The 14412-nt window shown below is 38.7% G+C and overlaps 1 protein-coding gene across 2 annotated transcripts in view; it reads right to left on the reverse strand.

Moving 5' to 3' along the window:
* vps35 (VPS35 retromer complex component) overlaps positions 1–14236 on the reverse strand; it is a 39680-nt gene extending 25444 nt beyond the window's left edge. The window contains exons 1-10 of one of the 2 annotated variants that reach the window (XM_035520748.2): positions 14126–14236; positions 12976–13074; positions 12333–12429; positions 11146–11269; positions 10611–10793; positions 8993–9206; positions 7566–7649; positions 7155–7264; positions 6957–7053; positions 6537–6685 (exon numbers count right to left, since the gene is read on the reverse strand). In XM_035520748.2, the coding sequence (XP_035376641.1) occupies positions 6537–6685; positions 6957–7053; positions 7155–7264; positions 7566–7649; positions 8993–9206; positions 10611–10793; positions 11146–11269; positions 12333–12429; positions 12976–13074; positions 14126–14128 (1160 nt within the window). In that variant the 5' untranslated portion in view covers positions 14129–14236. Of the gene's footprint in view, positions 1–6536; positions 6686–6956; positions 7054–7154; positions 7265–7565; positions 7650–8992; positions 9207–10610; positions 10794–11145; positions 11270–12332; positions 12430–12975; positions 13075–13675; positions 14049–14125 lie in introns of those variants that run through there. The other variant, XM_035520749.2, reaches the window with a different exon arrangement.
* Between the last annotated feature and the right edge of the window lie 176 nt (positions 14237–14412).

Raw genomic sequence — 14412 nt, forward strand, 5'->3', positions numbered from 1 at the left:
CTCAGTAAACAATATGTGTGATTTAACTTCCAAAATCAGAGATGGAGAACCTGAAATCAAATATTGCCCTATATTTATTTAACCTTTCTGATTCACATTCATAATAATACTGTGCAAAACCCTACATCTCTCCCTTCTGTATTTTCAACAGAAACGATGCCTTTTCCCCCTGAAACATCATCGGATTTGTGTCTACACCACAAAGGCCAAGCTAGTGGGGACAAAATATTAACCAGTCATGTCAAGTCAATGGATATCAACAAGCCCATCACATTAATTCATATCCCAAAATAATGTCACAAAAGAAACTGCATTGTGATTTTTTTTGTTTCATGATGACTTTAGGCTTATGGTTCAGGATATTCCCTCTTACATAAAATATAATATTCCCTCTTAATAAAAGAAGTTTTTTATTTATTTATTTATTTTAATTTTTTTTAAATGTACCATAAAATTATTCACAAACCACGGAGAACTTCAAGTGTGAGCCTTTATGTGACAAACTGCTGGACTAAATTTGAGGATGTAGGAATCTCTTTTTATTTTAAAAAAATAAATAAATTATATATATATATATATATATATATATATATATATATATATATATATATATATATATATATGGAGTTTTTCCTTACACTGGTCACCACTGAACTGCTCACTGGGTGCTGGGACTTGGAAAGCTGCTTTCTCGTTATACAAATAAATTTGACTTGATATATATTCCCAGGCATTGAGCAAAATCATATAAGAAAAGAGAATAAGATTTTGAAGAAGGTTATATTATGTGTATGCACGTGCATGTGTTGGTGCTAACGAGAAGTCTAATGAAAATAAAGAAGCCCTAGACTTTCTCAGTGTGAGGTTTGGTACTCGTGTAATTCATTCCATGGACATGTATTCTTTGATGAGATTTTTGACATTTAACAACATGAAAGTAGACAGAGCGGTGAAGATAATGGAATGCTACAACTCATAGTAAGAAGAGCGCTGTTAATGACATATTGGCAGAAACATGGTTGTGCAGAGCCAGGCGGCATGGAAATAATTATCTGGGGTGTATAATGTGCAGTCTGAGCATGCAGTGGAGTCTGAGAATACCCTCCTGTACATTTTGTGCTGGGTGATATGTCTTCTGTGCATCACCTTGTACTGTATTAGTTGTAGGTTTGTAGCTTTAGCCATATTTAAAGTGTCCCTGCAGATTTGTGCCCAGAACCCTTTATATAATTCCTTATATAAATTATCATTTATATAATTTGGAGAGAAATTTTTTTGGGTTGGTTATTTTGTTGATATTATCTACTAGCAGGATAGAAGTAAAACTGTTCTTTTAGGCTCCGATTTAAAAACTTAGAGGAGACTTTAATTGGAGAAACCAACTTAAACTGAGCCAGAAAGTCTCCCTCCAGGTTAGGCATGTTATACCACAGGTTATCTACTTGAGGATGTGCTGCTAGAGTCCATAGATGCAATCATCAGTAAGGCACTGAAAAAGTGGCTGGGGAACTGTGATGGTCTACTGATGGACGGGTCTTTCCATCCAGGGAGTGAATATATATGCCTTCAGGGGTTCCAGGATTAGCAGTGAGTGCTAAGCCAAGCCAATCGGGTTTGAGCACTGTGAGCTGAAGGGCCACAATGAAATCAATGTGTTCCTGAAATTCCAATAGAAGGAAGGAGCAGGACAGTCGCTGGACGTCAAAGCTGCTTGGGAGGACTGGAATCTTGTTCATGTCCTTTGTGTTTGTCCATTAACACACAAGTCAATAATCAGTGGACAGCAAAGGCTGTGTGGTTTGTTGGTGGCTGAGGCTGACGCTCATATGGTGGTGGAAAAGGAATAGTCACTCTTATGATAATAGTGGTTATCAGGTTTTACATTTTTAGCAAAAAAAGGTTCATGACCTCTGCAAGGACACTTGGCCCAATTTTCGACTCCCTGACCTCGCCTGGTAGAATTTGGAAATATAGTCTACATTCTAGAGGATATATGGAGATATATTCTTGGATAGCTATTGGATTGTAACCTTCCCTGAAGAACGCATCTTGATTGAGACCATTTTCCAATTGGCAAAGAAAACCAAAGAAATGAACAAAACCAGAGAATCAAGAACTTCAAAAACCAAATGATAACAGGAACAAATTACACAATTACACATAAAACAGAAGAAAGCCCTTCCTTTATGATGGTAGCGGTTAGCTCAGATAACCATCTGCCCATGCCAGGATGGGAGGAATGCTGACTGACTCCAGGATCCAATGAACCATTTCTAATCCCAAAGCTCTTGCTGGCACCACCGGTGACCCAGCTGTATTGACTGACTCCAGGTTCCAACGAACCATTTCTAATCCCAAAGCCCTTGCTGGCAGTGCCAATGACCCAGCTATATTCTGAACTGTATGAAGATACTCAAAGATGATGCAACGAGCTGGTCCAGTTTCGGACTGTTGTGGACGAACTCCGCAAGCACTCTGACACTGCAAGGGCTCAGACACTAACACAGGATATTCTAATCTAATTAAATTCTAAGATAATTTTAACTTTAAAATTATTTTAACTTTTTGTCGTTGATCGTGGTGGTGTGGTGATGAGCAAATGAAACAATTTCAGACAAACTAATGTAAAACTAGAGGGATGTCAGAGACAAACATAATTCTAAAAACATTTTTCTCAAAGATTCTAGACTTGGTTATCTAGATTTGCACCGTTTTTTATGTAGCTTTCCAGATGAGAATTGGGGCAGTACATAAAGGGAGTGAATTTAGCTGAATTGTCTTTGAATGTTCATTTCTTCTGTCTTGGGTCTAGGCTTTGATTAATGAATTTTCCTTGAAAAAAAAAAAAAAAAAAAAAATGAAACATCTGAAACACAAAAACATAATGAATGAAATATCTCTAATAAATTGATACCTAAGATTAGGTGGGAGAAGTGTTCAGGGCACAATTTTTAATCATACTAATTTTTGAAGCATGCTCATAACCCCGACAGTCTTCTGAATAAAAAGTAATCTAAAAAAGAAAATCTAAAAAAACCTAAATCTAAATTTTCTAAAAAAAAAGCTTTAGAAAAACAGTTATACGTTTTCTGAAGACATGCTACTTAGACAGAAAACTTTACTACGTAAATATTCTAGTTGTACTAATTTTGCCAGAGATGTCTATGACTCATCAGTCTTCCTCAACCTACTTTACCTAAACTAAGGAGGCAATCAACTTATTAATATGAATTACAAACATTACTACACACATTCTGCAATGATATTGGAAAGACATGGGTACCATAATAATTTCCATAAGTACCTGGCATAATAAGACATGAAAGTAAAAAGCAACATAAGCTGATACAGAGAAAGGAGCCACATAATTCAACAGTAATAAGATGGCCCTTACTCATGATTAAGCACCATTCTGAAGTGTTATACATCACAAGCTATTTTATAATGAAGTAGTGCAGATTTACTTGTTCATGCTGAGAATCTTGTTATAGTCCATGGTTCAAACAGTCAGATATGTGATAAATCGATCCTTCAATAGAAAATGGCCAACACGAAAGGAGGACATCAACAGCCAAAAGAAAGCCAACCAAGAAACTCAACCAGAAGACCAGGAGACAGCCAGAAAATTACTCAGCCCAATCAGAGAGGTTCAGCAGACTGGCTGGCCCAGCAACCAGCACGTGGCCAACCTGTCAATCAACGCTCTGCCAGAAGACGACGAGCTAGACCTACATTAATCCGATCAACCAATCAAAGGTCAGCCTACAAGCTGCAATCGAGATTGGGTTTCAAGACCCAGTTAACCAGCCAATCAACGTCCAATCAGAAGACCGCCTCCAAATGATGAGTAACCAATGGCATTTGAGGATCAAACACCAACCTATATAATGAAAAAAAAAAAACCCTCAAAAACCCACTACTAAGCACAAAATGATGCTCGCACTGATAGTCACCTCAACTGGTGATGAAACATTTGCCACCAAAATGTCAAGCTTAGAGAACCCCACAACATCAAATAATAACCTAAGGCTGCTCCCCTCAAGATTTGGGGGCATTGCTCATGCAGCAGGGGTGTAGTGGCCAGTGACCGGGGTTGCGGCCTGCAATCAATATCAATCAATATTGTCTTCTGTCTGATTGTATTCTGATTGTCCAATTTCTAACCATGAGACGTTCTGTTGGTTTGGATAAATCTGACTGGTAAAATATTAGTAAAAAAAACTGGTAAAGTTTTGTATATACTATATTTCGATAAGTAGTATTTTTTTTTTTTTTTTTGGGAGATCTTAATCCTTAGGTTGCATGTTTCTGTATTGTGGTCAAATTGATTTGGGGTGTTTTGTTTTTCCTGTAGAATGTGCTTATGTTGTTTAGTGAATTAAACAATTTAAATGGTAGTCTGGATTGGAAAATATTAAAAATGTTCATTAATTTTTGGCATATTGACAGTTTTAATGGTTGCTATTCTGCCAATCATTGAGACAGTTGAAATGATCCAGAAGTTTAAACCGTCTTCTATTATTTTAAGTAATGGAGCAAAGTGAATCAACTCCGACATTCTGGTAGAAACGTTTATGGCCAGATATTTAATATTACCAGTGGGAGTATAAGTGTTGTTTTGAACTGCAGCATTGCATTTTGCTGATTCTGAAGGTAGGGCATAGTCAGAATTCAGAGAATGAATTAATGAGCTTAATGACCTCTTGTGGAGAGTTTGATGGTACTTGCAGATAAAGCAAATACGCCATCCACATAAAGACTGATGCCTGAGGGTTTGAACTCCCTTGATGATTTGACAAATTACAGCAATGAAATTTTCAATGAACATTGCAAAAAAGAATGAGAGAGTGGGCATCCTTTCCTGGTTTTTCTGTGCTATGTGAGCCTCTGATGTTACAATACTGTAACAAGTTCTTATCCACTGAATAAATTATTCCCCATAATCAAATCTGTATAGTATTGCAAATAGAAAAGTTCAATTTACTCTATCAAATGCTTTTTCTGTGTCTCATTGTACTTGTTTTCATTTTTATTTGTTTCATTAAGTAAGCTGTGTGTGCTACTTGAGTGTCTTTCTTTAATGATGCCAGTTTGATCTGAATTGATTAGTAATGGTTGTACTGTTTCAATTCAGGTGGCTAGTGTTTCCTAATACTTATTGTTCTTGATCTTACTGAGTGCTGTAAAGTTCATTAGATGTTTAAGGTATGTCTAGTGCATCTGCATGTTCCTTATTAAGTCAAGGTAATTCTATATTACTGAAAAAGAAGTAAATACATTTTCAATTGCGTTCTTTCTCAAAGGTGTATGTATAATTTGCTGTAAAATGAATGGATTGTATTTATTGCTTTGGGTGATTGCATGGTCTTTACTGCTGGGCTCCTTATGAAAGAAACATTTGAAAGTAACATTTGTTACTGTAATCAAAATTACCATGTCTGTCATTGTATCAGAAGTAGGGTTTTTTAATGATATTGCTGAGCTGTGACTTCATTTCTGTCAATTCACTTTGAACTTGCTCTGTTGGCTAGCATGTCATTTAATTTTTTAAGCTTGTTTTTTCCAAGTTCCTGCTCCTGTTTTGTATGATGAATAGGATGCAATATAATAAGAATAGGATATAATAATAATAATAATAATAATAATAATAATAAACAATAATAACAACAAATACAAGTTTTCAGCTTTTTCAGCTTTCTTTAAAGCCTTTTCTTTGCCTTTTTTAGGCATCATTGTTAGTCATTCTGAAACTGATCACGTGTTTGTCATTTTCAAGCCTTGCCACCTCCACCCAAAATTTCTATCAGCAAACACCAGCCTACATGGCTGTTTAGCTGTAGTTATCTATAGGACCCCAAGCCTCTGTTCACTCCAAGGCTTTAAATAGTGAAGATGAAACCAAATGTCTGAACTTCCAATTAAAAAAAAAAGAAAAAGTAGTGCATTTTGGTCAATATATGGCATTTCAAAAGGCTCATTCAAGAAAGACAAAGAAAAAATGATGAAAAGAAAAATCTTTATAAATCACAGGTGACCTTTAGCCTGTGTGCAAATGTACGGGAGTGAACCTCTCTCTGTAATCAAAGACAAGCAGGGCTGAGTCTTTTTTTAATCTTGCTGGTTGGCCTGAATGGTAAGAAGTGTGCTCTTCCTCTACAATTACAGCTTTTTACATTTTCATTTCTAAGCTTCAGATAATCCTCTTGTTGACATGTTCAGTAACCCATTCAAGTGGAAATAAGACAAATGTTGGCAGCACAGAGCACTAGGTTAGCCCGAGTTTGGTCTAAACGAGGAAGGTTCTGGAAAGGTGATATTTTTAGAGAGCCTGGTTAGGAGCATTTACCTGTATCTTGTTTTCAAATACAGTTCAGAATCATTCAAAAAGTAAAAGTTCTTTAGGACCTGTCAGGCTTGTTTATGAAGGATGAATGACTAGCAGTGTGAAGCAGGTTATGTAAGATTGAGGAGCTTTCTGCAAGAAGCACTGCAGGAGTAAAAGAACATGTGAGTGAGGACGAGGTAGAGCCACTCACTGTTCCAGATTGAGCTTGTTGAAGATCTCCACAGTGCTCTCCAGGACCTTGTCCACATAGTCAACACGTTCAGGGTAGCATTTCATGGCCAGGTTTATGAGAGAGACCTGCAGGGAGACCACATCCTCGGAGGGCATGTCCTGACGGGACTGAAAGCCAAACAGATACACACAGTTTCAGAAGATGGTTCAGGAAAGCCTGGCTTTTGAAAACGCATACTTCGTACTGGCCAATTTCAAGCATAAAAGCATGCTGAACACAGCCTGCTGCTGTCTCCAGAAATTGCACAATGACTGGGTTAGGCCCAGCTGCGGTCTGGTGTTAAAACCAAACCAAGCACTCTGACCATTCTCAGGCTTTAAATCTTCTACTGTTACTGCTCCACCTGCACAGGCAGAAAGCTGCAAGAGTCAAACACACCTGAATAACTGTAGCAACCTGCTGTGAGAAGATGTCAAAGAGTTTGATTTCAGCAGGAATTCCAGGTCCATCTTCTCTGTGGGCAAATAGGGCCAACCTGGAGAACAATCCCGAACAAGTGAGACTCACAAATTAGAGAGCAGTCCCAAACAAGTGAGACTCCCAAAAATAATAAAAGCCTGTGTGTGAGGGGGACACCTGTCAATGAGAGCAATAATAATGTTTTTCACATTGACGTGCTGGTGAAGTTCAGCACAGGCACGGAGGAAAGGGTTCAGAGTCTGGAGATGGAATTCATCTGGGAAGACCTACAAAGGAACAGAAGAACAGATACACAACAAACAAAGTCTGTGCAAAGAGATCACACAGACACCAATGTGCACACAAATGCATACACACACACTTTCAATCATTTTCTGAAACCACTTAACAACAAAAAAGTATTTCCCCCACTTATTTGAGAGCTCTGATATGGGCAAGTACCTAAAGCAATTATAGAGAACATGAAACATTGAGGAAGCCATAGTGAAAATAAATCACATTGAAATGACCCCACAAAGAAACGAGGAAGCAGAGAGGTTAGCAGCTTTCCGTGGTAATGGGCAGTACCTGTATGATGCACTCCATGAGGTACTCCTGTGCCAGAGAATCTCTGCAATTCACCACCTGCTCCAACACTCCAGGCAGCACAATCTGAGTGGACCCAGAGTACACATTTAGGCAAACTGGTACTAGCTACGCAGGAATAATCATTCCAGCTGCATATACATTAAAGGAGCTGCATTCATGATGATATTATATGAATCATATGACAGGTTCTGTTGTGACGGTCATTCTGATGACCTTTATCAGCAGGTCACAGGGAGCAAAATTAGAATGGTAGCATAACAAAAATGAACAAGCTTGGTGGACATGATACCTGTAATTTATCTGTAGAACTTTATAACCCTGATATACGGCTGACGGAACAGACTAATTTTCTTTATGCAACATTTATATCACTGTGCAGATCATTTCACCCACAGGCAACCTCCGCAGAGCTTAGCCTCAAAGCTAAGAATAAGTGCACAAACCAAGGATTTATCAAATGCAAAACAAGAAGTTATTCCTGATCATCAGAAAGATAAAATGTTGTATTTCTGAATTTTCGGGCTAAGTGAAATTGCTGTGTGGTCAATGCTGTAACAACAAAAACATGCTAACAACTATTTGCATTCTGAGAAGTCTGGCATTGCAGTTAAGCCAGCAAGGAGTTTTGAAAGAATGCATTAACAACTAAATACAATAAAAGTACAGCTTAATAACATACACCTATTCAATGTTTAATGTCTGCAATTTGTCGTATGAAGTGCATCATTAAATGATAATGCAATAAAATTTTGAAAGCCTGAATCAAAGCTTTTTACCTGAAACATACAGTAAGAAAATACCTAGAAATCAATTGTTCTGCTGTGTTAATAATAAGAATTCACCATGCAGAAGTGACCTGTAGTTATGCCTGACTGCTTGTCCAGCGCCCGAACACTGACAAAATCATACTAAATATTTCACCTTTAGCCATTTGTTTAAAAATAATTATTGAGTACCTTACTCAAAGTTTTCCTTGTAAATGTCCAGAAAGATTGTTTTAACACACTAGCAGAATACATTTGTAAAGGCTAAAACAGACCGGCATATAGATCACTCTTTTGACAAACATTATAAGGAGGTTCTTTATAGCCTTTAAAGATGAGGCGGTTACCAACTCTAATACATGCAGCCTAATATAAATGGCTTGGTCAAGATGTAAAAGAGCCTTACAAAGAACCATCAGAGAACCATCAGAGGGCACCGAGATCTCTTGTGTGGGTTTCCTCTCACTCAAGAGGTCTCTAATGTGCCAAGAGCAGAGCACAAGAGGCTTTTGACCCCTTACATGAGCAGAGACAGTCTTTCACCACAAGACTCTTACAGCCCATGACACTTTAGCGAACAGCGCCACTGCTGACTGTACTAATCAGCTTTGCGTGCTGCAGGGACGGGGTAGGGACACGAACCTGTTTGTACTTCTCTACATTGACGCCCTCGAGCTGGCTGAGCCGGACCAGGTTGGTCCCAACAAGAATGCGGAGCTCCTGCCTCTCCTTCTCCCGTTTCTCACGGTCACGGCTATGGCCCTGATGCTGCATCCGCACCCACAGCTTGTTCATCTCAGCGAAGTTCAGCAGGACGAAGTCGATCGAGTCATTGATGTCCCCGGTCATCTCCTCCCTGTTTTAAACAACAAAATAAATCCTAAAAGGAAGGTTTATAAGCGTGACTGTCTAAGTTCAGTGGGTTTGTATTACTGGTACCCAGCTGGAGCTGCAGACATTAAGAAATTTGTTATATTCTGAACACCTGAGTAATAGCTCTCATACTGTGATCGCCGGTGTGTAGCATCATACTGTGATCGTTAGTATGTAATAGATCTCATACTGTGATCGTTAGTGTGTAATGGATCTTATACTGTGATCGTTGGTGTTTGTGGAGTGCCAAATTATTTCTCTGTATGTGCACACAGTTCTGAATATAGGTATATTTTTTCCTTACTAGCATTCCCTTCAGAATGTGTTAGGCAAGACAGTTTGGTAAAGACTTGATTTGTTGTTCTACATCAAGGATATACAAGGAAACCAGCAGAAGTTATAAAGTACACTATATTATACACTATACAATTATTTCTGTAAAACAATTAGAACCACCTTGTAGATTACAGTTTGAGAATATAGCCCATCTTTTGTCACATATCGGTGTTAGCTAACCTCCAACACTACATCAATCATCATTTTCTTCAGGCTGAATATTTTTGGGAGGAAGACCACTGAACCTAGCGATGATTAACATGGTTTATAAAAAAATTAAAAAATTAAAATTAAAAATTAAACAACAACAACAACAACAACATGCTAATGCCCAAAACACTCCTCTCAGCATGACATCCAATACCAGGCGAGTGGCACTGCTGTGTGTTGAACTATCCACCAGCCTATAAGATAGGTGCACCTAATAAAATAGTCAAATGAGTACATATAAGATGATTCTTTCCAAATAAAGTGGGTAGTAAATGTAGTTCTGCGAAGAGACCATGAAGGTTTACCACACTCATGAACCTGAGGCTGCTCATGTTATCTAAAGCCAAAATGATATGAAACAATTCATTCATTCCTTACAATAAATTAGTGTTTATTGTTTATCCATTTCGTTCTGTGATTTGAAGACTTTCATGCTGACTAATTTCACTAATTTACACTCCTCTCCCACAACACTTTTTTTGACAGAAAATTTCCATCTGCTAGGGGCTCAAATGACTGCAAAATAAACACCACTTCTGTAACTCTGCCATTCCATTAGCTGCTCACTCCAGCTGATCCAATTGCATAATTTGAGTTTTTGTGAAAATCACTTGCAGTTAGTAAGCAATTTATGCATTTTGCTGAATGTTGTGCAGTCTCACACAGGCATTTTGTTTTAGTTGTATATGTCAAAATAGAAGTCATCAGGCCATGAACCCCAACCCTTACCTCTACTCCAAACCTTACCTTAACCCAACCTCTACCCTAAACCCTAGCACTAACCCAAACCCCTAACCCATACCCCAGAAGTGCATGCATAGACAGCATGCACAGCTCTTACTCAGCCTGTTCCCCATCATCAGGCAGGATGTTCCTGGTGCACTGCAGCAGGTAGTTCCTAAGGAACAGGCCTCGCAGAGGGTGCTGCACACCACGGCACATCTCCACCAGGTCCTTCAGAATGTCCTTGCGTGACTGAGGGAAGGAGCGCACGTACACCACTCCCACCGTTATCAACAAGTACCTGAGACAAAAAGAGAAAAAAACATGACAAAGAAAATCTTAACCTGAGATTAAATGCTAATAAGAAAGGTGGACAGCAAGCTTCAGGCAAACAAAGTTCACTGCAAAGAGAGACCCACAACTCAAACAACTAAGATGTATGTATAAGGCAGGCAGTGATAGCTAGGCCTTTAGTCCATGCCAACCAGATGAACAGCTGAAGACAAGTCTGAACATGCTTATTTTTATGATTCTTAAGAGACATTTTAACTTAAACAACCATCAAACCATACTGAACCAATGACCACCAATGACCAGTGCTGCTCCCTACAATCTGCGTGCATCCTCTGCTAAGGAATGTCTGGGGTACTCACAGTCTGGGGATGATGTTCCCAGCATACTGAACAAGCTCATATAGGTCGGCCACCTTGCGGCCTTTGGCGAACTCTTCAGTCAGGTAGACCTCCAAGTAGTGCAGCTCATCTGAAATAGCCATGTCTGTGTTGAGACAAGATATGATGCTGTTACTATAGACAGAGGAGCATACAACTCTGATGTCAATAAACACAAGGCCTGCCACCTACAGTCAACATGCCATGCACAAGACTGGGGTATTTCACATACATACACACACTAATTTTATATATATATATGAGAGAGAGAGAGAGAGAGAGAGAGAGAGAGAGAGAGAGAGAGAGAGAGGTGCTAACCCTAACCCAAGCCATGAACAGGGTTAGAGTATAATATATATTTACATATACAGCATTTAGCAGATGCTCTTATCCAGACATATAACACACAAACTCTGTTATAATCAGTGCAATATATAGGCGCTAACCCCAACCCCAACCCAAAGCATGGACAGGCCGAGTTATCAGAGTTCTACAAGTATCAAAAGTAGTAACTGCAGTAGTTGATAAACTGTGGAAGGCCACACCGTTTGAATAAAGTTTAGTAAAATGCATACATTTGTGATGCACCAATATTAAAAAAAATGTACCTCACTGAAGCATTTCATAATGGGAACAAAATGGGAGAGAACTAGGGGTTTTTAAAGTCTTTAATGTGGCAGACAGCTGCGTAAAACGTATAGCATGGGCAGAATCTTTCTGGGTGATTCAAAACCAGTGGCATCACTGTTCAAGGTCTAAGACAAGGTCTTCTACAGACAATGTGCATCTCCAGAAGTACAACAAAATACTGCTTAGAACTGGTCTTTACTCATTTAGAGCAAAATAAGGGAGGAAATCCTTTACTCTTTCAGCAGTGATGTGTGCAGCTGTGATTCAAATATGAGCTCAGAAATATGGCAGGATTTTGAATATTCACTGCCAAACACCACTCTTTCATCCATTGCCGTGCATGCCAACGTCATGGTTACAGTAGTTGGTGGAAGCTGAACAGCCTGGGGCTTGGCCATAAGACAAAGTGAAGGGTTTGATCCCAGCTGATGGGTGCTGGCATTAACCCTTAAGCAACTCGTTACAGGGGGGCGATCCCTGTTGGACAACTCGGGTGAGTTGCTTCCGGCAAAACAAACAAACAACAAAAATACACATACACAATTCATAGTAGCTTTTAGGAGAAAGCATGGAAGTCCGCAGTTCCCCCAACATGTTCGAGGCATGTTTCAGTGCATCCATCAGCTTGTTCTTGTCCTGGATGGAGAAATATTCCAATGTATATCAAAAACAAAAAACTAAGCAACTTTGAGGCTTTGATTAAAAAATGGCTCACAGAAAAAAACTGGGAAGTTTCAAAAAGTATCCTAATGCATTTCCTTAGCCCTCCTGATTAGAAGTTCTCAATTTTAAATAGTAAGGTTACACAGTCTTAGCAATACATTAGCATTACATTCCAATTACTTTACATTTAAAAACAATGAACATTTTGAAGTTTAGAATTATGTGACACCATTTGTACTTGCTCTGCAGTTTTGTGGTTAGGCAACACTGCTCTCTAAAAGAACTAAAGTACATGACACATGCACGTGCTAAACAAAACACCTTGTGCTTTCAGACTACATAAGACCAGGAGTAAATGGGTAATCCTATACGTATGTGCCTCATATTCCTAATTGTGGTGAAACCTAAATGTTGCCCCTGTGGTGGAACCTAAATGTTGCACATAAAATGGATGTGTACAAAGTTTTATGTTACATTAAGCCAACATTTTGACTGTAGGCGGGAAGCTACTGGACATACCAGACACCGTTTCATTTGAAATGACTGCACTTTAACAGCCTGGACTGCCTCATCCAGGAGTTTCTCCTGCTCATCCTGGGGTGACTGCTGCGTGGTAGGCTACGGAACAGCCCAACAACGGATCAGTGGAGAGGATCACAAAGATTTACACATAATTCATTTAACTGCGAAGAGCAACATCAACACCACCTAGAAATTCGTTTTAAAAGAATGTCACAATATTATAAACCAAGCAGAAGACCAATTAAATTAAACGAATATTAATTTATAATACATTTTATTATATAAAAACAGCCGGTTTTGGACATTCGAGAAAGAATGCAACTTTAAAAGCAGTATTTTATCTGGTTGAGAAACGCAGGTGTGTTCAGTGTGTGTCAAACATAGCTGTGTCAAATATAGCTATCACCAATCAAGCGCACGTTACAATACCTAACGACCAACCACAAAAACACTTAATTAAAAGCAATCATTCCTGCTGGTTAGGAAAAGGTGGTTAGATTAATGCGTCTCCCACTAACTAGCTGGCTGTAAGAATTGCTGAATTCAATTACAAAAATGACAGCTACCTTAGCTAGCCTCAAGGCGGAAGCAAATTAGCTAGCTAGCTCACTTACACTTGTCATTAGTATCACAAGTCACTGTGACTAGCAATGGGTTACATCGATTTATATAAGTCAAATTAAGGTAAATAACCTACTTAGCCAACATGTTTCACTCTCCGTTTTGGACAAAACAGATGCATTAGATCTCTAATGACAGTGGGGCTGGTTACAAAGCTAATGCTAAAACGCTACAAAGCTTAGCCCAAGAAGTGAGCAGAGCAGTCAACAGAACATATCAATCTAGACAGTAACTTTGGAATATTTAACATTCACTTGGTGAATCGTGTAGATTTAAAAATACAAAGACCAACACTTCAAGATAAGCGTGAGGAATTAAGCAAAAACTGAGGTAGCCTAGAAATCTGGAGCACTTCAGACGAGCTCGTCCTCCAGGCCTCAGCTAACGCCGACCCGTAACAAAACAGCAGAGCTTGAGAGGCTGGTGCTTGGTTTAGTTACCGCTATTAACCGAGCAGGGAAGCTTTAATATTAGACACAAGCCTTATGGTCCGAGGGGAGACGCGCATTATATTCCTCTTACTTACCATGATTATCAAGTATCAGCAATCTCCAGATGCCCTCCTAAAAATGCTCTGTCATGTGACTGCTAGAAACGACCTAGCGGTGATTGGCCTAACCATTTAACGTAACCTTAGAGTATAAATCATAGATATACTGACGTTTATGTATGTTTTTCTTTTTAAAAAAAATCGTTTGTGCACTAAGCATGTAGTTCGTCTAATATTAACGTTATTTTATAGTTATCTTTAGAAATATTTGGAGTCAAAAATGGGGAAACAAAATATATATATATATATATATATATATATAT

Source organism: Electrophorus electricus, chromosome 23, assembly GCF_041902795.1.
Source record: "Electrophorus electricus isolate QZ-2024a chromosome 23, ASM4190279v1, whole genome shotgun sequence".
Lineage (NCBI taxonomy): Eukaryota > Metazoa > Chordata > Actinopteri > Gymnotiformes > Gymnotidae > Electrophorus > Electrophorus electricus.